The 24,971-nt window shown below is 43.7% G+C and overlaps 1 protein-coding gene across 2 annotated transcripts in view; it reads left to right on the forward strand.

Annotated features, from left to right (window-relative positions):
• Positions 1–24,971, forward strand: part of LOC100306760 (ubiquitin carboxyl-terminal hydrolase 15) — a 74,104-nt gene that overhangs the window by 24,375 nt on the left and 24,758 nt on the right. For both annotated transcript variants that reach the window (XM_045721881.1, XM_045721880.1), the window contains exons 5-7: positions 16,553–16,694; positions 17,204–17,377; positions 18,056–18,214. In XM_045721881.1, the coding sequence (XP_045577837.1) occupies positions 16,553–16,694; positions 17,204–17,377; positions 18,056–18,214 (475 nt within the window). The remainder of the gene's footprint in view (positions 1–16,552; positions 16,695–17,203; positions 17,378–18,055; positions 18,215–24,971) is intronic.

Here is a 24,971-nt window from a genome sequence, read left to right on the forward strand (position 1 = left end):
AGATTAGGGTTGCACATTTTGGGGAATATTCAGAGGTGGTAACTTCCTGTGTGAATTAATGGAAATGTATGCAAATGAATATTAATACCATTTAAATATAGATGTTTTTTGCATTGGATATATTTACCATATCATATGGAGGCAAACATAAGGTAAAAGGTTTATCATAAGTAGACATAATTGTAAATGATTAAATCCTTCCATTAGAAATAAAAAAACAACAATTTAGTTACGAATTAAAATGTAACTTAATTTGCTTACTCTTGACATTGGATTTCACTGAACAACAAAAGGGAATATTGAATGATCCCCAATGATCCATTGTATCTCCCAAGAATGTTTTCAACATACTTCTGTAAAATGATAACCAAAGCTTTCGTTTATAGACTCGTCTTCTCCCTGGACCTCCTCAATGTCCACCTCTTGAACATCAGACTCTGAGGTCTAACTTCATTGTCACTTTCCAAGCTTGTTGAGGATGACTAGTTGTCAGACTCAAAAAGCGTAAATTTGCCTGGATGGCCACCCATTTTTCAACCCTTGTATTGGTCAGCCTGTTGCGTGCTTTGGTGTGTTCCCAAACAAGGACCAGTTGTACTCTGAGGTGGCTGGTGTTGGTGGGATTTGGAGGGCGATGGAGGCAACAGGGGAAAGAGCCTCAGATCCACAAAGTTCCTTCCACCAGGTGGCACAACTGCCATATTGCATCACCATCCCAAAACCCAAGCTTGGAAGTGTACTTTGCCAGACTGCCAAGAACCTTGCCCTCATCCAGGCCAAGGCGGCAAGACACGGTAGTGTTGACACCATAGGCCTTGTTGAGCTCTGCACCAGAAAGGATGCTCTTGCCAGTGAACTTCGTGTCCAACATGTACGCCAATGCGTGTATGGGCTTCAGGCAGATGTATTTCAGAACTGCGGTTTCCTCTGCTTGGAGCAACAGTGAAGTGGGCAGGCAGTACGGATTTCTTCCGACAGGATGGCATTGTCTCCCTCAATCCGTGCTATTGCTATAGGTTTCAGGCTGCTTACCACTCTCTCCCAGAATACATCATCCAGGAGGATCCTCTTGATGGGGCTGTCCATATCGGCCATTTCTTGGAGAGACTCCTTCCCCTCCAGGAGACTGTCAAATATGATGACAACACCACCCCAGCGGGTGTTGCTGTGCAGCTTCAATGTGGTGCTCTTATTCTTCTCACTTTGAGAAGCAGTAGATTGCTGCTGTAACTTGATGACCCTTCACATACCTAACAATTTCCTTGGCTCTCTTGTACAGTGTGTCCATTGTTTTCAGTGCCATGATGTCCTTGAGGAGCAGATTCAATGCATGAGCAGCACAGCCAATGGGTGGGATGTGAGGGTAGGACTCCTCCACCTTAATGTTCGCAGCATTGTCTGTCACCAGTGCAAATACCTTCTGTGGTCCAAGGTCATCGATGACTGCCTTCAGCTCAATTGCAATGTAGAGACCGGTATGTCTGTCCCTTGTGTCTGTGCACTTGTAGAATACTGGTTGAGGGCTGGAGATGTAGTTAATTATTACTTGCCCACGAACATTCGACCACCCATCAGAGATGACTGCAATACAGTCTGCTTTCTCTGATATGCTTGACCTTCACTTGAACTCTGTTGAACTCTGCAACCAGCAAATGAGTGGATAAAGCATGTCTGACTGGAGGGGTGTATGCTGGGCGAAGAACATACAGATATCTTTTCCGATACACATTTCCTGTGAGCATCAGAGGTGAACCAGTTGCATACACAGCTCGAGCAAGACATTAATCTGCAATTCTCTGACAACGTTCCTCCATTGAGTCAAAAACACTTCTGATTCCAGGAGGACCATGAGCTGTTGCTTTCGATAAGGTGTCACCTCGAATAGAAGTCGACTTTTGTCAGAGGTTGCTTGTTGTGAGCGCTGAGGGAACTTTATGCACTTGGCCAGATGAGTCTGGATCTTTGTTGCATTCTTCACATATGATTTGGCACAGTATTTGCAAATGTACACAACTTTTCCTTCTACATTAGCTGCAGTGAAATGTCTCCACATCAGATAGTTCCCGTGGCATTTTCTTGTAAAGATTAGTAAAAAACAATAAATACAATTCCATGTGCAGATAAATAGTTAAGTTAGATTAAACAACTCCTTTGTAAGATAAATGTTTTAAAATTAAACATGTATGAAAATAGGTGAATTAACCTGTTGGGGCTAGGGGGCAGTATTTGCACGGCCGGATAAAAAACGTACCCGATTTAAACTGGTTACTACTCTTGCCCAGAAACACGAATATGCATATAATTAGTAGATTTGGATAGAAAACACTCTAAAGTTTCTAAAACTGTTTGAATGGTGTCTGTGAGTATAACAGAACTCATATGGCAGGCCAAAACCTGAGTAGATTCCATACAGGAAGTGCCCTGTCTGACAATTTGTTCTCCTTCTGTGGCATCTCTATCAAAAATACAGCATCTCTGCTGTAACGTGACATTTTCTAAGGCTTCCATTGGCTCTCAGAAGGCGCCAGAAAGTGGAATGAGGTCTCTCCTGTCTCTGGGCGAAAAACAGCAGGAGTTTTTGTGAGTGGTCAGGCACGGAACGATGACACTGGAGATGCGCGTCCACGAGACGACTCCATGTTTTTTTTTCAGTCTTTCAATGAATACAACGTCGCCCGGTTGGAATATTATCGCTATTTTATGAGAAATCGCATAAATTGATTTTAAACAGCGTTTGACATGCTTCGAAGTACGGTAATGGAATATTTTGATTTTTTTGGTCACGAAATGCGCTCGCGCGTCACCCTTCAGATAGTGACCTGAACGCACGAACAAAACAGAGCTATTTGAATATAACTATGGATTATTTGGAACCAAAACAACATTTGTTGTTTAAGTCCTGGGAGTGTATTCTGACGAAGAACAGCAAAGGTAATCCAATTTTTCTAATATTAATTCTGAGTTTGGTGAGCCCCAAACTTGGTGGGTGTCAAAATAGCTAGCCGTGATGGCCAGGCTATGTACTCAGAATATTGCAAAATGTGCTTTTGCCGAAAAGCTATTTTAAAATCTGACACCGCGATTGCATAAAGGAGTTCTGTATCTATAATTCTTAAAATAATTTATGTATTTTGTGAACGTTAATCTTGAGTAATTTAGTAAATTCACCGGAAGTTTGCGGTGGGTATGCTAGTTCTGAACATCACATGCTAATGTAAAAAGCTGGTTTTTGATACAAATATAAACTTGATTGAACAAAACATGCATGTATTGTATAACATAATGTCCTAGGAGTGTCATCTGATGATCATCAAAGGTTAGTGCTGCATTTAGCTGTGGTTTTGGTTTTTGTGACATATGCTTGCTTTGAAAATGGCTGTGATTATTTTTGGCAAGGTACTCTCCTGACACAATCTAATGTTTTGCTTTCGCTGTAAAGGCTTTTTGAAATCGGACAATGTGGTTAGATTAACGAGAGTCTTGTCTTTCAAATGGTGTAAAATAGTCCTATGTTTGAGAACTTTGAATTTACATTTTGTGGTTTTAAATTTGGCCCTCTGATTTGTCACTGGCTGTTGAATAGTGTGGGACGATTTCGTCCCACGTACCCTTTAACACCTCAGTTAGCAGGCTCAAGCAAGCTAAAACCCACATGGTAGCAGAAATTAACAAAAAAATTGTTAACAAGTTAGAAATTATTTAAACACACTTTGCTGAAGGCTACTATTTGCTAGTTAACAAAAAAATAATGTAATGTAAAATATACAGCTCAAAAAAATAAAGGGCGCACTTAAACAACACAATGTAACTCCAAGTCAATCACACTTCTGTGACATCCAACTGTCCACTTAGGAAGCAACACTGATTGACAATACATTTCACATGCTGTTGTGCAAATGGAATAGACAACAGGTGGAAATTATAGGCAATTAGCAAGACACCCCCAATAAAGGGGTGGTTCTGCAGGTGGTGACCAGACCACTTCTCAGTTCCTATGCTTCCTGGCTGATGTTTTGGTCACTTTTGAATGCTGGCGGTGCTTTCACTCTAGTGGTAGCATCAGATGGAGTCTTCAACCCGCACAAGTGGCTCAGGTAGTGCAGCTCATCCAGGATGGCCCATCAATGCGAGCTGTGGCAAGAAGGTTTGCTGTGTCTGTCAGCGTAGTGTCCAGAGCATGGAGGCGCTACCAGGAGACCGGCCAGTACATCAGGAAACGTGGAGGAGGCCGTAGGAGGGCAACAACCCAGCAGCAGGACCGCTACCTCCGCCTTTGTGCAAGAGGAGCACTGCCAGAGCCCTGCAAAATGACCTCCAGCAGGCCACGTGCATGTGTCTGCTCAAACGGTCAGAAACAGACTCCATGAGGGTTGTATGAGGGCCCGACGTCCACAGGTGGGGGTTGTGCTTACAGCCCAACACCGTACAGGACGTTTGGCATTTGCCAGAGAACACCAAGATTGGCAAATTCGCCACTGGCGCCCTGTGCTCTTCACAGATGAAAGCAGGTTCACACTGAGCACATGTGACTGAGTCTGGAGACGCCGTGGAGAACGTTCTGCTGCTTGCAACATCCTCCAGCATGACCGGTTAGCCGGTGGGTCAGTCATGGTGTGGGGTGGCATTTCTTTGGGGGGCCGCACAGCCTTCCATGTGCTCGCCAGAGGTAGCCTGACTGCCATTAGGCACCGAGATGAGATCCTCAGACCCCTTGTGAGACCATATGCTGGTGCGGTTGGCCCTGGGTTCCTCCTAATGCAAGACAATGCTAGACCTCTTGTGTCTGGAGTGTGTCAGCAGTTCCTGCAAGAGGAAGGCATTGATGCTATGGACTGGCCCGCCCGTTCCCCAGACCTGAATCCAATTGAGCACATCTGGGACATCATTTCTCGCTCCATCCACCAACGCCATGTTGCACCAGACTGTCCAGGAGTTGGCGGATGCTTTAGTCCAGGTCTGGGAGGAGATCCCTCAGGAGACCATCCGCCACCTCATCAGGAGCATGCCCAGGCGTTGTAGGGAGTTCAGACAGGCACATGGAGGCCACACACTACTGAGACTCATTTTGACTTGTTTTAAGGACATTACATCAAAGTTGGATCAGCCTGTAGTGTGGTTTTCCACTTTAATTGAGTGTGACTCCAAATCCAGACCTCCATGGGTTGATAAATTGGATTTCCATGATTTATTTTTGTGATTTTTGTAAGCACATTCAACTATGTAAAGAAAAGTATTTAATAAGATTTTCATTCATTCAGATCTAGGATGTTATTTTAGTGTTCCCTTTATTTTTTTGAGCAGTGTATATTCACCCCACCCAGTATTGTGATCAAGACTTACCAGAAAGCGTGTGGGCTCAATAGCATGTCATTAGTGCAAGATTTTGAGAATCAGCTGTACATGTGATGGAAGAGTGCACTGCACATGTGATGGAAAAATGCACTGTGCATGCAGAGGGTTGCAATTCCAGTGAATTGCGGATAGTTTAACCAAAATATGTCACAAGACCTAGAATTGACTTATGTGCATCCCACAAAAAAGGTTCACTGTTATACGATAACTTTGAATTGAAGGAAAATTCCCCAAATTCAACTTCTCGGAAAGTTTCCAACCCTTTGCAACCCTAGACAAGATGCATTTGTTCTGAGCCACTGTCCCTAGACTCCCTGTGTGCAGTGACAGTCCTCTCACATTTTTCTCTCTCACTTCTTCCCCTCTCTCTGAGCTCATTGTGCTGCATATTCTGCAATCCCTGTGTGACCTTCAGAATGAATTTCATCTGCCCCCCCCCTTTCCCTCTCTCCACCACACCCTCTCTCTTGCCTAGCTGCGACACAGATGCTAACTTCATTATTGTCATCACATCCTCCTCCAGCTATGCTCTCTACTCAGGCTACAGTAGATTCTTAAGGAGACCCAGCTATTTGAATACCTAATTGCATATTAAAGTAGCTGTCTATTTGGACAAGATGTATTCTGCAACCTCAGCAGGAACTCTCTGCTGTCACCCCCCCTCTGCTCTTTTCCCTCCTTTCTCTTGAGCTCTCCATCTGTCTTTCTTGCCAGTACATCCCCTTTCTTTCCTTTACCCATCTGTCTCTCCTGTACCCCTTCCTCTCACCCTACATCTCTCTCCTGTACCACTTTCTATTCCCTCTATTTTGCCTCTCCTTTGCTCTTGTCTTCCCTTTCCCGCTTTCTTTTTCTGTCTATCTCTACTTCCTGAATCGTATTCTTGCGCATCGTTGTAGCTTAGGTAGCTGCTGCTATAAATAGGCTATCCTGTGGTAGCAGCAGTGCAGAGCACATGTCAGGGCAGGAGCAGGGTGATGCTAGGGGACAGGGCAGGGGATGGCACTGTCACTCAGCAGGGAGTAGAGTCCCTGCTGAGTGAGTAGAGTCCCTGAGAGTGAGGAGAGGCACTGCATAACTTCAACTGTGACTGAGGGTAGAGGCTTCTCGTTAGCTATGTTTGACTGTGTTGCGCTCGGAATGGGATGGGCCTTGCTTACTGTGCTCCTCTGCTGCATATCTGAACTGGGACTGAGCTCTGGGACCAAGGCCTGGGCAAGGAGTGAGCTGAGCTAGACCTGGACTCTGGTTAAAGCGTTTGAGGTGAGATGCTGCTGGTGGTGGCTGAGACCTATATGGATTTTGACGAAAGATGGTTGTTGAAAGCCTGGGCAGAGGCTAAGTTAAGGCAATGGCAAATATTTGTGGAGCAGTAACTGTACGAGCTCTTAACGTAGTGAGCTAGGTTACATGCTAAATCAATTTACTTCCTTAGCGCTATGGCAGACTGGTGATCACGCTAAATTCTGGAAAACCGATAATTCACTGAAGCCGGGTAATTCCTCTACTTCCCTGCCTAAGCAGTTTTCTGCATCATTACTGGAAAAAGTTAATAATGATGCTTTTAATCAGCATTTAACTCTGCTGGTTTCCTATTTGAAAGAAATGTTTATCATACTGGTTTTGGCTAGTCAGTTGACTCGATGGATAATCAGTCACCCTTACGTGACTTGGTAAATGGTAGTCTCGGTTTTTAATTTTGGCAACTCACAGAAACCGATGTTAATGCTGCCTTATTAGCAGTTGACACCAAGAAGTCCATTAGCAGCTGACAGTTTGGACCTGTCTTTGCTTAAGTATGCAGCGCCTCTCATTGCTGGGACAGGAACACAAATGTGTTAATATATATATATTCCAAAAGTGTGGAAAGCGGCTTTGTTGCTACCACTCCATAAGGGTGTGGATAGTAGTGATCTTGATAATTATGAATCCATTTCCAGGCTCCTGTCTTTCAAATTCTAGGATCATTGGTCCACAAACAGCTGCTATTTTCTGTAAATTGTTTTCTTAATGTTAATCAATCGGATTCAGACCTAAACATGGCACCACTACAGCTACCATGCTTGTTGTAAATGATATTGCAAATGCCTTAAAGAATTTTTGCCATGTCTGTTGAATAAGCTGTCCTTGATAGGGTTGGGTACTGATGCTTGCCGATGGTTTCATAATTATCTCAATGACAACTCAGGCCAACAAGGTAGATGGGATCAAATCGGAGTTCCTTGACTTACGTAAAGGATGTTTTGCAATCTAAAGTGTATATAAAATTGGTAATGCTTAAAAAATATATACATTTATATAGATGCAGATAGTGATCAGCTTTAATATTGCAGACTGAGTTCTATCAATGAGTGTTTGCATAATTTCCAATCGTCCATATTTTATAAAAATATATACATTTTCCTTTATTGTCCCCTAACCCTACCACTCCTCCCCTAATTGGAGTAAACTAATGGGCAACAATACTTCTACTTCCAATATATACATTGGTTATTCCTTTAAATGTTACGAGCTTATGCCGCGACCGTTTAGTGGTAGATGTGGTTGGATTCTGTCATTGCACTACGCTATAACAAGGGGGAGTTAGAACGCTGATCGATCGGTAGTCTAAACCGTGGCCTTTAATGGAGCCGTTTTCAGTCTGAGTCTCTCCTCTGGCACGAGTCCTGCATCAGACAACAACAAAACTGTCAGTGGTCCTGGAGTTAAGAGAGAACTTGGGTTAATACATTGGGGGAATTTCACTTGGTGTGTGTGAACTGAGGCTTTTCAAAAAATAGGCACGGTGGGCTTTTGGTTTCTCTCCCTCTAAAATCAGGGGGAAAAACTAGAACTTGTCTGTAGGCCCTGCATTAACCCCTGGTCGGGCTCGGGATGGACATCCAGCGAAAAATCCTTTTTTTTTTTTCATTTTTTTTTTTTCAAATATAGGACTATGTTATATCGTTTTCTAGATACACCTCTCCTGAATCGAACCACGTTGTCCGATTTCAAAAAGGCTTTACAGCAAAAGCAAAACATTAGATTATGTTAGAGGAGTATATCGTAAAAGTAGCCACATAGCCATTTTCCGACCAACCACATACATCACAAATAACCAAAAAACAGCTAAATGCAGCACTAACCTTTGACAATCTTCATCAGATGACACACCTAGGACATCATGTTACACAATACATGCATTCTTTTGTTCGATAAAGTTCATATTTATATATAAAAGCAGCATTTTACATCGGTGCGTAACGTTGACTAACTATTTTCCCTCAACTGCATCCGATGAAACAGCGCTACAATTTACTAAATTACTATTCGAAAACATTTTTAAAATGTAAAATTGTCATTCTAAGATTTATAGATGAATATCTCTTGAAAGCACCTGTAATGCCAGATTTAAAAATAACTTTACTGGGTAATCACACTTTGCGATAAAAGGGGATGCGATACTCTGAACAATAGGCTAGCAATACAGGTCAGCGCCATCTTGGAACAATCGCATATCAAATCTAGTCTTGTATACTATTGTCAATAATCCCTTACCTTTGATTCAGCCTATGCTACCCTCCAGTCCCTAGACTTCCTGGCGCTGACGGAAACATGGATTACCACAGATAACACTGCTACTCCTACTGCTCTCTCTTCGTCTGCCCACGTGTTCTCGCATACCCCTAGAGCATCGAGCCAGCGGGGTGGTGGCACTGGAATCCTCATCTCTCCCAAGTGGACATTCTCTCTTTCTCCCCTGACCCATCTGTCTATCTCCTCATTTGAATTCCATGCTGTCACAGTTACCAGCCCTTTCAAGCTTAACATCCTTATCATTTATCGCCCTCCAGGTTCCCTTGGAGAGTTCATCAATGAGCTTGACGCCTTGATAAGTTCCTTTCCTGAGGATGGCTCACCTCTCACAGTTCTGGGTGACTTTAACCTCCCCACGTCTACCTTTGACTCATTCCTCTCTGCCTCCTTCTTTCCACTCCTCTCCTCTTTTGACCTCACCCTCTCACCTTCCCCCCCTACTCACAAGGCAGGCAATACGCTTGACCTCATCTTTACTAGATGCTGTTCTTCCACTAATCTCATTGCAACTCCCCTCCAAATCTCCTACCACTACCTTGTATCCTTTTCCCTATCGCTCTCATCCAACACTTCTCACTCTGCCCCTACTCCGATGGTATTGCGCCGTCCCAACCTTCGCTCTCTCTCTCCCGCTACTCTCTCCTCTTCCATCCTATCATCTCTTCCCTCTGCTCAAACCTTCTCCAACCTATCTCCTGATTCTGCCTCCTCAACCCTCCTCTCCTCCCTTTCTGCATCCTTTGATTTTCTCTGTCCCCTATCCTCCAGGCCGGCTCGGTCCTCCCCTCCTGCTCCGTGGCTCGACGACTCACTACGAGCTCACAGAAGAGGGCTCCGGGCAGCCGAGCGGAAATGGAGGAAAACTCGCCTCCCTGCGGACCTGGCATCCTTTCACTCCCTCCTCTCTACATTCTCCTCTTCTGTCTCTGCTGCTAAAGCCACTTTCTACCACTCTAAATTCCAAGCATCTGCCTCTAACCCTAGGAAGCTCTTTGCTACCTTCTCCTCCCTCCTGAATCCTCCTCCCCCTCCCCCCCCCTCCCTCTCTGCGGATGACTTCGTCAACCATTTTGAAAAGAAGGTTGACGATATCCGATCCTCGTTTGCTAAGTCAAACGACACCGCTGGTCCTGCTCACACTGCCCTACCCTGTGCTTTGACCTCTTTCTCCCCTCTCTCTCCAGATGAAATCTCGCGTCTTGTGACGGCCGGCCGCCCAACAACCTGCCCACTTGACCCTATCCCCTCTCTTCTCCAGACCATTTCCGGAGACCTTCTCCCCTTCCTCACCTCGCTCATCAACTCATCCTTGACCGCTGGCTACGTCCCTTCCGTCTTCAAGAGAGCGAGAGTTGCACCCCTTCTGAAAAAACCTACACTCGATTCCTCCGATGTCAACAACTACAGACCAGTATCCCTTCTTTCTTTTCTCTCCAAAACTCTTGAACGTGCCGTCCTTGGCCAGCTCTCCTGCTATCTCTCTCAGAATGACCTTCTTGATCCTAATCAGTCAGGTTTCAAGACTGGGCATTCAACTGAGACTGCTCTTCTCTGTGTCACGGAGGCTCTCCGCACTGCTAAAGCTAACTCTCTCTCCTCTGCTCTCATCCTTCTAGACCTATCTGCTGCCTTTGATACTGTGAACCATCAGATCCTCCTCTCCACCCTCTCCGAGTTGGGCATCTCCGGCGCGGCCCACGCTTGGATTGCGTCCTACCTGACAGGTCGCTCCTACCAGGTGGCGTGGCGAGAATCTGTCTCCGCACCATGCGCTCTCACCACTGGTGTCCCCCAGGGCTCTGTTCTAGGCCCTCTCCTATTCTCGCTATACACCAAGTCACTTGGCTCTGTCATATCCTCACATGGTCTCTCCTATCATTGCTATGCAGACGACACACAATTAATCTTCTCCTTTCCCCCTTCTGATAACCAGGCTGCGAATCGCATCTCTGCATGTCTGTCAGACATATCAGTGTGGATGACGGATCACCAGCTCAAGCTGAACCTCGGCAAGACGGAGCTGCTCTTCCTCCCGGGGAAGGACTGCCCGTTCCATGATCTCGCCATCACGGTTGACAACTCCCTTGTGTCCTCCTCCCAGAGTGCTAAGAACCTTGGCGTGATCCTGGACAACACCCTGTCGTTCTCCACTAACATCAAGGCGGTGACCCGATCCTGTAGGTTCATGCTCTACAACATTCGCAGAGTACGACCCTGCCTCACACAGGAAGCGGCGCAGGTCCTAATCCAGGCACTTGTCATCTCCCGTCTGGATTACTGCAACTCGCTGTTGGCTGGGCTCCCTGCCTGTGCCATTAAACCCCTACAACTCATCCAGAACGCCGCAGACCGTCTGGTGTTCAACCTTCCCAAGTTCTCTCACGTCACCCCGCTCCTCCGCTCTCTCCACTGGCTTCCAGTTGAAGCTCGCATCCGCTACAAGACCATGGTGATTGCCTACGGGGCTGTGAAGGGAACGGCACCTCCATACCTTCAGGCTCTGATCAGGCCCTACACCCAAACAAGGGCACTGCGTTCATCCACCTCTGGCCTGCTGGCCCCCCTACCTCTGAGGAAGCACAGTTCCCGCTCAGCCCAGTCAAAACTGTTCGCTGCTCTGGCACCCCAATGGTGGAACAAGCTCCCTCACGACGCCAGGACAGCGGAGTCAATCACCACCTTCCGGAGACACCTGAAACCCCACCTCTTTAAGGAATACCTAGGATAGGATAAAGTAATCCTTCTAACCCCCCCCTAAAAGATTTAGATGCACTATTGTAAAGTGGTTGTTCCACTGGATATCATAAGGTGAATGCACCAATTTGTAAGTCGCTCTGGATAAGAGCGTCTGCTAAATGACTTAAATGTAAATGATTATCTTCATCCTTAGGCACTTCCAGGAATCCCAGGTCCACAACAAATGTATTTTCGTTCGAAAAAGTTCATCCTTTATGTTCCAATAGCTTGTTCTTGTTAGCGTGTTCTGAAGGCTGCACCAAAAGTTCCGACGTGCGTAGGGCTACTCTTTCAACAAAATGCATTTTTTTCTTATTTAGGTTCGTTCAAACATGTCAAACGTTGTATAACATAAATCTTTAGGGCCTTTTTCAACCAGAGCTCCAATAAGATTCAAGGGGGACGATTGCATTGTCTTTATAAACGTTTCGAAAGGGGAGGGTAGCCAGGGGCGCCGGCGTCATAATGGTGATGGCTATCCTCATGTGACCACGTTCCACAGCGTGTCATTCAGTCAGTTTTCACAGTAGGAGACTCAAATCACTTTGTAAAGACTGGGGACATCTAGTGGAAGCAATAGGAAGTGCTCAATGAACCATTGCTAACGGTGTGATTTATAGGCAACGAGATGAAGTTGAGACCGCAATTCACAATTCCTCTTCCTGTTTCGATCTGTCTCGGGGTTTTGACTGCGATATGAGTTCTGTTATACTCACAGACACCATTCAAACAGTTTTAGAAACTTTAGGGTGTTTTCTATCCACAAGTATTAATTATATGCATATCCTAGCTTCTGAGTTTGAGTAGTAGGCCGTTTAAAATGGGCACCATTTTTTTTCTAAAAGCGCTGTAGCGCCCCCTATCCTAAGCGACCGTCAAGAGGTTAAAGACCAAAATTGGTTAAAGAAAATTGTGATAAATAAAAAATATACCAGTTTCATTTAAGGACCAAAAATTGACAGCTGTGCCATATAGATTGCAAAATAGTTGGAATAGATTTTTGACGTACCGATTCCATGGTTTATGAATTGACACGCAATTTTCTGTTTATTATAACCTTCTGAATTAATGATTTATATTGAAGATAGAAGCCGTCTCTTAATGAGTTCCGAGAGCCGATCTGTTATCCAACGATTTAAATATTATTAACCCTGCTTTATAAAGAGTCCCCTTAGATGTTCTGTGTTTTTATTTACAGTAGTGATGGGCAGCTGGATGTATTTTGTTTTTCACAAGCGTAGCGGGCTGTGAATTCTGCAAACAACGTTTCCAGGATTCACAAGCGTAGCGGGCTTTGAATTCTGCAAACAACGTTTCCAGGATTGGAGGACTCAAAATCTAAGGGGCTTTTTTTCGTTAGGTATTCTCACAGACCAGATTTGCCCTAAGGGGCTTTTATAATGTAGGGTTAATAATAATCGTTGGATAACAGATCGGCTCTCGGAACTCATTAACAGGCGGTTTATCTGTAGCAGGTGTAGCCCATCATGCAAACAATGTTTCCATGATGGGCTATAAGCAGGACGATAGACTCTTCGTAGCCCGGCGACCGTAGGTGTGAACCCCCCCGAACTTGCAATGTATTCGATGCTTGAGTACTCAAGTTTTTTTTTTCTAACTCAAAACCTCATGCAACTGTGAAATGTTGGTTAAAGTGTACTGTACAGTATCTGTTCAACATCTTTATGCTGTCATTAATAAAATAACGGGAAAAAATACTTTGAAAATGCAGATGTTTATTTCAACTACATTTCAGTTGCATGACCCCCCCCCCAGCTCCACGACCACGGGTAAAACTTTGCTGAGATGATCAGTGAATTTGTTGCACCAGTTCAACTTAGCTTGTAGGCTTGGCAGAGTTGCGGATGAATGTTTTCAGTTGATGCCAAACAAGTTCGATCGGGTCTAAATCAGGAGCTCTACATGTGGAGATGCAAAAAATATTTTTTGATATACTATAGGTTATTTTATTTAACCTTTATTTTACTACATAAAAGTCTACTTAGTATGCTGGCATCTTGACCCAGTTTATGCCCTCATTTGCAATGCAAACCCGGGCGGCAGTGTGTTTTGGGTCATTGTCTGCATTTGGAGAAAAATACATTTAGCCTGACAGCCAACATTAGGTACAATTCTAGAAATATACATGTAAATATGCTTAAACATAACAAAATATTACTATAATCCTACCTTGAAAGAAACGATGTGGTCCCTGAAACACCTCTGACATAGGGTCCAGCAAATCTCTTGATTTTTTTTTCCTCATCTTGAGCCATGATACCTGAAAAAGGAGCCAACAGTGAATTATTGTGGAACACAGCCGTCTGTGAGGTGTAGGCTATAATATTTGATGTACCTTTTGCTTTGTAAATAGCCAAACTTAACATCAAAATGCAAATATGGGCCTGGTCCCTGGTGAGAAATTGCCCTCCTACACATGGAGTTTGAGGGGATGCTTGGGACTAGGCTTGCTTGACCTTCATTTTTTTGTGTAGCAATTTTGAGCAGATAGCTCAAGGGCCACGGTTGATTTGTCTGTGAAGATACGTCATTGAATGTCCCGCCAGCTTTGATCCATTCCTGGGCCTGCAGCACGCATAGTTTTTTGTCAGATGAATCATTGGGTCGAAACTACATAACAGTACAAAACAAGAGAACACACATGGTTGTTAATGTTCTGAAAAAAATTTAAATGGTGTGTGTACACTAACTTTCAAACATTTGGGGTCACTTAGAAATGTCTGTTTTTGAAAGAATGTATGTATTTCTTTGGTCCATTTTTAAAATGACATGAAATTGATCAGAAATAGTGTAGACATTGTTGTAAATGACTATTGTAGCTGTAAACTGCAGAATATTTTGAATGTAATTGTACGCCAATGTAGATGAGGCCCATTATCAGCAACCATCGCTCCTGTGTTCCAGTGACACATTGCCTTTTTTTTAAATGATACATTTGGATTAGCTAATTGATCACTAGAAAACCCTTTTGCAATTGTTAGCATAGCTGAAAACTCTTGTCTGGTTAAAGAAGCAATACAACTGGCCTTCTTTAGACTAGTTGAGTATCTGGAGCATCAGCATTTGGGTTTGATTACAGGTTCAAAATGGCCAGAAACAAAGACCCTTTCTTCTGAAACTCGTCAGTCTATTCTTGTTCTGAGAAATGAAAGCTATTGCATGTGAGAAATTTCCAAGAAACGGAAGATCTCGTGCCACGGTGTGTACTTCTCCCTTCACAGAACAGCATAAACTGTCTCTAACCAGAATAGAAAGAGTGCGAGGCCCTGGTGCACAACTGAGCAAGAGGACAAGTAGATTAGTGTCTATTCTGAGAAACAGACGCCTCACAAGTCATTAAATAGTACCCGCAAAACACCAGTCTCAACGTCAACAGTGAGGAGGCAACTCCGGGATGCTGGCCTTCTAGGCGGTGTTCCTCTGTCCAGTGTCTTTTGCCCATCTTAATCTTTTTATTGGCCAGTTTGAGGTATGGATTTTTCTTTGCAACTCTGCCTAGAAGGCCAGTATCCCGGAGTCGCCTCTTCACTGTTGACATTGAGACTGGTGTTTTGCGGGTTCGTGGTAGGTCCCTTATTTCAAGGTAAGGGAAATCTTAATGCTACAGCATACAATGACAAACTAGACGATTGTGCTTCCAACTTTGTAGCAACAGTTTGGGGAAGGCCCTTTACTATTTCAGCATGACAATGCCCCGGTGCACAAAGTGAGGTACATCAAATGGTTTGTTGAGATTGCTGTGGAATAACTTGACTGGCCTGTACACATCCCTGACCTCAACCCCATCGAACACCTTCACAATGAATTGGAGCGCTGATGGGAAGCCAGGTCTAATCGCCCCGACTTCATTAATGCCATTGTGGCTGAATGGAAGCAAGTCCCTGCAGCAATGTTCCAACATGTAGTGGAAAGCCTCCCCAGAAGAGTGGAGGCTGTTATAGCAGCAAAGGGGGACCAACACTGTATTATTGCACATGATTTTTGGAATGAGATGTTTGACGGGCAGGTGTGTGTGTGTGTACACACTACAAGACTAAAAGTGTGTGTCTCTCACACACTGAACAAAAATATAAACGCAACATGTAAAGGGTTTGTCCCATGTTTCATGAGCTGAAAAAATAGGCCCCAGATATCTTCCATACGCACAAAAATTGTATTTCTCTTTACATTTTGTGCACAAGTTGTTTACAACCCTGTTATTGAGCATTTCTCCATTGCCAAGATAATCCATCCACCTAACAGGTGTGGCATATTAAGAAGCTGATTAAACAGCATGTTCATTACACAGGTGCACCTTGTACTGGGGACAATAAAAGGCCACTTTAAAATGTGCAGTTTTTGTCACACAACTCAATGCCACATGTCTCAAGTTTTCAGAGAGTGTGCGTTTGGCATGCTGACTGCAGGAATGTCCACCAGAGCTGTTGCCAGAGAATTTAATGTTAAATTCTGTACCATAAGCCACCTTCAATGTCGTTTTAGAGAATTTGACGTTACAACAGCAGACCACGTGTAACCACCTCAGCTCAGGACCTCCACCTTCTTCACCTGCAGGATCGTCTGAGGGGTTGTGGGGGGGTGACGTGGGAGTATTTATTTTTGTAATAAAGACCTAAAAATGTTTAAGGTTTGTGTGTCGGCACTAGCCTTTTGTATTTATTAAGGATCCCCGTTACTCTTCATGGGGTCCAAACAAGATTAAGGCAATTACTTAAAAATAAGCAGTACACATTATTATGCCGCTACTCTTAAGTACTTTATGCCTGCATTTAGTTTGGTAACATCCAGTTATCTTATCCAGCCGTATGCAATAGGCTAAGTCCATGTTCTTTATTTATTCCTGACTGATGTTATGGATCCTCTTCAGTGTGAAAAACTCTAGCTACAGCCTTCCGTCCTACCACCCGTATAACAGCTATGAGTGCTCCGAAGGCAGGCAGAGTGAGCGGGCTGGCCTGTGTGGTCTCTCCAACCTGGGAAACACCTGCTTCATGAACTCTGCACTGCAGGTACCATACTCTAACCCCTTAACTTGCCAAATGATGTTTGTACCATGTTTTGCGCTGCTACCATTTTGTTATGTGGTGTTGCTTCCATGGTGTGTTGCTGCTATGTTGTCTTAGGTCTCTCTTTATGTGTTGTCCTGTCGTGATGTGCATTTTGTCCTATATTTTTAATCCCAGCCCCCTTCCCCGCAGGAGGCCTTTTGGTAGGACGTCATTGTAAATAAGAATTTGTTCTTAACTGACTTGCCTGGTTAAATAAAAAAAATACATTAAACTGTTCACTGTGTACGTTGGTGTGTATGCATTTGTTTTAATTTTATCATGGCAGGAACTGCTGCTGGTTTTGATTGACCTCTGGCATTGTATAATACTGTTGGTTTTGGCGATTCCTTTGACTGTTGGGTTTTTCATTTGGATTTGCTCGTTATTCCCTGTCTTGTTTTACTGCTTTTTCCCCCCCAACTTTTAATCTTTTATATATTTTGTGTGTTTCTTTCGTTGTTTTTCTTCAGTGTTTAAGTAATGTTCCTCCTCTCACCGAGTATTTCCTGAAAGACAAGTACAACGATGAGTTGAATGAGGACAACCCTCTGGGAATGAAAGGGGAGATCGCCAAGGCCTACGCTGAGATCACCAAGCAGTCGTGGTCTGGGAAGTACAGCTACGTCACACCACGGCCTTTCAAGGTAATTTACTGTACCAGGGTTGGTGTCAAGTCCATTTCCATTCCAGGCAATTCCGAATGTACACTGAAATTCCAATTATCTTCAATGCTTTTCAATTGGGAAAATGTCTAATTGAAATTTGGTTTACATTCTGAATTGACCTCAACCCTGTACTGTACCCGTACTAACTTCTGAAATTCACATGGTCTGAAAGTTGTTTCCTCACTTCTGCTTTGATTCTGGATTGAAATGCAGCAATGATGTGCCCAATCCCAAATTGACCCTTAGACCCACACGCCACAACAACCGAGTCTCTTGAGCAGTGATGTAGTAGTAGAAAGAATGGGTGGGTTAACACTGATTTCCGTTCGTGGTGAATAAAGTAACGCTCCCTATACTTTCAATGTGGTTTTCCGCAATAGGTGGGTCAACGTTCATGCAAAATAGAAAAGGTGCGTGAACGGTGTTTACGTGAGTTTAACTTCGATTACACCACTGCTCTTGAGTAGATCAGAAAGTATCACAGATATAAGAAATATGGCAATAGTACTACTTTGTTATCTGACAGGCTACAGGTTGGTGGAATCTACTATTTTGCTTCCACTCATTCAATCTCCACAAGTTCCCTAGGGGTGAAGTGTCAATTTGGAATTTCCTATATACCTGTTTGTGTGTGTCTCTGTTCTCCCCTCCCTCCAGACCCAGGTGGGTCGTTTTGCCCCCCAGTTCTCAGGCTACCAGCAGCAGGACTCTCACGAGCTGCTGGCCTTCCTGTTGGACGGTCTACACGAGGACCTGAACCGTATCAGGAAGAAACCCTACATCCTGCTCAAAGATGCCGAGGGCAGGCCTGACAAGGTCTGTTACTGCTAACTTACTGTCGCTCTTTATTTTATTAGTTTAATTTAATTCGTTTTACTATTTGTCAGGGACCATGCACAACAAATACTACATAGCTACAGTACAGTACACAGCAATTTTTCTCTGTAGTCGCAGGCAGTCTTTGCGATCTTTCTGGCACTCAACACTCATTCAATTAATGTTGTGCGTTGATTTTTTTCAAATCAAATTCATTTAAATGTTATTTGTCACATGCGCTGAATACAACAGGTGTTGACCTTACAGTGAAATGCTTACTTACAAGCCCTTAAACCTCTTGGGGCTAGGTGGGACGCTAGCGTGCCACCCGTGGTGCACTCCATCAACAGCAGGTGCATTTCAAGAGCGGCAAATTTGAATCCAAATAAATGTCAAAATTCAAATTTTTCAAATATACAACTATTTTACACCATTTGAAAGATAAACATCTCCTTAATCTAACCACGTTTTACGATTTCAAAAAGGTTTTACGGCGAAAGCATAAATTTAGAGTATGTTAGGACAGTACATTTACAAGAGTTGTGTGTAATGTTTTGTCAAGTCAAAGACAGGGTCACCAAAACCATAAAACCAGCTAAAATGATGCACTAACCTTTTACAATCTCCATCAGATGACACTCCTAGGACATTATGTTAGACAATGCATGCATTTTTAGTTCTATCAAGTTCATATTTATATCCAAAAACAGCGTTTTACTATGGCATTGATGTTGAGGAAATCGTTTCCATCCAATAACCGGCAGTCAAGTCAGCGTAACAAATTAAATAATTAAAATTAGAAAACATTGGTAAAATATTATATTGTCATTTAAAGAATTATAGATTTACATCTCTTGAACGCAATCAACTTGCCAGATTTAAAAATAACCTTACTGGGAAATCACACTTTGCAATAATCTGAGCACTGCGCCCAGAAAAATACGCGTTGCGATACAGACTAGACGTCATGTTGGGGAGATCTAAAATCGAAAATACTATGTAAATAATCCATTACCTTTGATTCTCTTCATCAGATGTCACTTCCAGGTATCACAGGTCCATAACGAATGTAGTTTTGTTCAAAAAAGCTCATCATTTATGTCCAAAAATCTCCGTCTCGTTAGCACATGATCTAAGCCAGCCGGACTTCTCGTCATGAACGAGGGGAAAAAATATATTTCCGTTCGTTCAAACATGTCAAACGTTGTATAGCATAAATCATTAGGGCCTTTTTAACCAGAACATGAATAATATTCAAGGTGGACGAATGCATACTCTTTTATAACGTATTGGAACGAGGGTACCCAACATGAACTAGCGCGCCAGGTGTCTAATGGGACATCAACGTTCCATGGCTCTTGTTCGGTCAGATCTCCCTCCAGAAGACTCAAAACACTTTGTAAAGGCTGGTGACATCTAGTGGAAGCAATAGGAAGTGCCAAAATATTCCTAAACCCCTGTGTTTTTCAATGGGATAGGTTTAAAGTCAATACAACACATCAGGTATCCACTTCCTGTCAGAAAATGTCTCAGGGTTTTGCCTGCCAAATGAGTTCTGTTATACTCACAGACACCATTCAAACAGTTTTGGAAACTTTAGAGTGTTTTCTATCCATATATAATAAGTATATGCATATTCTAGTTACTGGGTAGGATTAGTAACCAGATTAAATCGGGTACATTTTTTTTATCCAGACGTGCAAATGCTGCCCCCTAGACCCAACAGGTTAACCAACAATGCAGTTTTTATTTTTTTTATTTAAAAAAATAAAAAGGTAAGAGATAAGTGAAACCAATAATTAAGGAGCAGCAGTTAATATCAATTGCAGGGCTATATACAGGGGGTACCAGTTCAGAGTCAATGTGCGGGGGCACCGGTATTGAGGTAATATGTACATGTAGGTAGGCTCATTAAAGTGGCTTTGCATAGATAATAACAGAGTAGCAGCAGTGTGGGGGGTTGCAAATAGTCTGGGTAGCCATTTGATTAGCTGTTCAGGAGTCTTAGGGCTTGGGGATAGAAGCTGTTTAGAAGCCTCTTGGACCTAGACTTGGCGCTCTGGTACTGCTTGCCGTGCGGTAGCACAGAGAACAGACTATGACTAGGGTGGCAGGAGTCTTTGACAATTTTTGGGGCCTTCCTCTGACACTGCCTGGTATAGAGGATGGCAGGAAGCTTGGCCCCGGTGATGTACTGGGCCGTACGCACTACCCTCTGTAGTGCCTTGCGGTCGGATGCCAAGCAGTTGCCATACCAGGCAGTGATGCAACACGTCAGGATGTTCTCGATGGTGCAGCTGTAAAACCTTTTGAGGATGAGGACCTATGCCAAATCTTTTCAGTCTCCTGAGGGGGATTAGGTTTTGTCGTGCCCTGTTCACTACTGTCATGGTGTGCTTGGACCATGTTAGTTTGTTGTTGATGTGGACGCAAAGGAACTTGAAGATCTCAACCTGCTCCACTGCAGCCCCATCGATGAGAATGGGGGCATGCTAGGCCCTCTATTTCCTGTAGTCCACAATCATCTCCTTTGTCTTGATCACATTGAGGGAGAGGTTGTTTTCCATGCACCACACGGTCAGGTCTCTGACCTCCTTCCTATAGGCTGTCTCGTCGTTGTTGGTGATCAGGCCTACCACTGTTGTCATCAGCAAACTTAATGATGGTGTTGGAGTTGTGCCTGGCTGTGCAGTCATGCGTGAACAGGGAGTACAGGAGGGGACTGAGCACGCACCCCTGAGGGGCCCTGTGTTGAGGATCAGCGTGGCGGATGTATTGTTACCTACCCTTACCACCTGGGGGTGGCCCGTTAGGAAGTCTCGGATCCAGTTGCAGAGGGAGGTGTTTAGTCCCAGGGTCCTTAGCTTAGGGATGAGCTTTGAGGGCACTATGGTGTTGAACGCTGAGCTGTAGTCAATGAATTGCATTCTCACATAGGTGTTCCTTTTGTCCAGGTGGGAAAGGACAGTGTGGAGTGCAATAGAGATTGCATCATCTGAGGATCTGTTGGTGCAGTAATGCAAATTGGAGTGGGTCTAGGGTTTCTGGGATAATGGTGTTGATCAGAGCCGTGACCAGCCTTTCAAAGCATTTCATGGCTACAGACGTGAGTGCAATGGGTCAGTGGTCATTTAGGCAGGTTACCTTAGTCCCTGGCCCAAGAACACTATGTTGCCTTACCAAGCAAAAAGGCAGTAACTGCTCATAGCGTGGAACTTATTTACCTTGGTTTCACAGTAACTTTATGCATTTACTGCTAACATGACCCCCATTTTCTCTAAAACACAATACAATAGAGGCAGGATACTTGTCCACATGATTAAGCATGTATTTAACGTTGTAAAAATGACATTAAATCATTTTCTACCAAATTAGCAGTTACTGCCTTTTTGATTTGTACGGCAGTATGGTGGTCTGCTTGAAACATGTTAGTGTTACAGACTCATACAGGGAGAGGTTGAAAATGTCAGTAAAGACACTTGCCAGTTGTTCAGCGCATGCTTGGAGTACATGTCCTGGTAATCCATCTGGCCCAGTGGCCTTGTGAATGTTTACCTGTTTAAAGGTCTTACTCACATCGGCTGCAGGAGAGCGTGATCACACAGTCATCCGGACCAGCTGATGCTCTCATGCATGTTTCAGTGTTCCTGGCCTCTAAGCGAGCATAGAAGTTATTTAGCTCGTCTGGTGGGCTCGTGTCACTGGGCAGCTCTCGGTTGTGCTTCCTTTTGTAGTCTGTAATAGTTTACAAGCCCTGCCACATCCAACAAGTGTCGGAGCTGGTGTTGTACGACTCGATCTTAGTCCTGTATTGTTGCTTTGCCTGTTTGATGGTTCGTTGGTGGGCATAGCGGGATTTCTTTTAAGCTTCCGGGTTAGAGTGCCGCTCCTTGAAAGCGTCATCTCTGCCCTTTAGCTCAGTGAGAATGTTGCCTGTAATCCATCGCTTCTGGTTGGGGTATGTACGTACAGTCACTGTGGGAATGATGTCCTTGGTGCACTTATTGATAAAGCCAGTGACTGATCTGGTGTACTTGTCAATGCCATCGGGAAAAATCCCAGAACATATTCCAGTCTGTTCTAGCAAAACAGTCCTGTAGTTTAACATCTGCTTCATCTGACCACTTTTTTGTAAACCAAGTCACTGGTGCGTCTTGCATTTATTTTTGCTTGTAAGCAGGAATCAGGAGGATAGCATTATGGACAGATTTGGCAAATGGAGGGTGAGGGAGAGAGTTGTACAGGTCTCTGTGTGTGGAGTAATGGTGGTCTAGAATTTTTTTTCCCCCTCTGGTTGCACATTTAACATGCTGATAGAAATTCGGTAAAGCTGATTTAACTTTCCCTGCAATAAAGTCACCGCCGCCTCTGGGTGAGTGATTTCCTGTTTGCTTATGGTGGAATACAGCTCATGGAGTGTGGTTTTAGTGCCAACTTCACTCTGTGGTGGTATGTAGACAGCTACGAAAAATACAGATAGTGTGACATACAGCTTATCATGAGATACTGTACCTCACACGAGCAGAACTGTGAGACTTCCTTAGATATTGTGCACCCTGACAAATAGTGGATATCTTTGATTCCACAATCTTGAGTTTTGTTTCAGCCCAATGAGGTGTTTATGTTGAAGAATCAATGGTTAAATCATTAATTGAAATGACCAATTGAATGGCAGAAAATATGCCAGATCTTGCGCAAACTCTATAATCTAATTATCGTCTCTGTAGCCAATGTGTTTCTGGAGGAGAACCAGTGGGAACAGGGTTCCTACCTCCAGTCACTCCACTGTGTCATTTTAGTCTGTTGAAATGGTTTCTCATAGCCCTGAGACATGGCTGTAACTTCCATTATTATAGCTTATTTGTATTTATTATGGATCCCCATTAGGTGCTGCCAAAGCAGCAGCTACTCTTCCTGGGGTCCAGCAAAATTAAGGCAGTTTATACAATTTTAAGAACATGACAATACATTCACACATTTCACAACACACTGTGTGCCCTCAGGCCCCAACTCCACCACTGCCACATATCTACAGTACTAAATCCATGTGTATGTATAGTGCATATGTTATCGTGTGTGTCTGTGCCAATGTTTGTGTTGCTTCACAGTACCCGCTGTTCCATAAGGTGTTTTTTTATTTATTTTTTAATCTATTTTTACTGCTGGCATGAGTTACTTGATCTGGAATAGAGTTCCATGTCGTCATGGCTCGATGTAGTACTGTGTGCCTCCCATAGTCTGTTCTGGACTGTGTCCGAGCTGTGTGCCAGTAGTTTAGTGCATTAAACATGTCAATACTTCTCATAAATACAAGTAGTGATTAAGTCAATCTCTCCTCCACTTTCAGCCAGGAGAGATTGACATGCATATTATTAATATTAGCTCTCTGTGTACATCAAAGGGCCAGCTGTGCTGCCCTGTTCTGAGCCAATTTCAATTTCCCTAAGTCCTTTTTTGTTGCACCTGACCACACGACTAAACAGTAGTCAAGGTGTGACAAAACTAGGGCCTGTAGGACCTGGCAGAGCATCGCTTTATTATAGACCGACTTCTCCCCGTTTTAGTTACTACTGCATCAATATGTTTTGTCCATGAGTTTATAATCTAGGGTTACTCCAAGCAGTTTAGTCATCTCAACGTGCTCAATTTCCACATTATTTATTACAAGATTTCGTTTAGGTTTAGGGTTTAGTGGGTGTTTTGCTTCAAATACAATGCTTTTAGTTATGGAAATATTTAGGGCTAACTTATTCCTTGCCACCCACTCCTTCCCTATAAGTGTGCTGAAAGTCTGTTGATAGAGAGAGAGAGATATATAGAGAGCTATCGAGAGAGAGAGATATATAGAGAGCTATCGAGAGAGATCGAGAGATATATCTATCTCTCGATATCTCGATCTCGATATCTCTCTCGAGATCGAGAGAGATATCGAGAGAGATATCGAGAGAGATATCGAGAGAGATATCGAGAGAGATATCGAGAGAGATATCGAGAGAGATATCGAGATCGAGAGAGATATCGAGATCGAGAGAGATATCGAGATCGAGAGAGATATCGAGATCGAGAGAGATATCGAGATCGAGAGAGATATCGAGAGAGATATCGAGAGAGATATCGAGAGAGATATCGAGATCGAGAGAGATATCGAGAGAGATATCGAGAGAGATATCGAGATCGAGAGAGATATCGAGAGAGATATCGAGAGAGATATCGAGATCGAGAGAGATATCGAGAGAGATATCGAGATATCGAGAGAGATATCGAGAGAGATATCGAGATATCGAGAGAGATATCGAGAGAGATATCGAGATCGAGAGAGATATCGAGATCGAGAGAGATATCGAGATCGAGAGAGATATCGAGATCGAGAGAGATATCGAGATCGAGAGAGATATCGAGATCGAGAGAGATATCGAGAGAGATATCGAGATCGAGAGAGATATCGAGAGAGATATCGAGATCGAGAGAGATATCGAGATCGAGAGAGATATCGAGATCGAGAGAGATATCGAGAGATATCGAGATCGAGAGAGATATCGAGAGAGATATCGAGATCGAGAGAGATATCGAGATCGAGAGAGATATCGAGAGAGATATCGAGAGAGATATCGAGATCGAGAGAGATCGAGAGAGAGATCGAGAGAGATATCGAGAGAGATATCGAGAGAGATATCGAGATCGAGATATCGAGATCGAGAGAGATATCGAGAGAGATATCGAGAGATATCGAGAGAGATATCGAGAGAGATATCGAGAG

Source organism: Salmo salar, chromosome ssa07, assembly GCF_905237065.1.
Source record: "Salmo salar chromosome ssa07, Ssal_v3.1, whole genome shotgun sequence".
In the NCBI taxonomy this organism is placed as follows: Eukaryota; Metazoa; Chordata; class Actinopteri; order Salmoniformes; family Salmonidae; genus Salmo; species Salmo salar.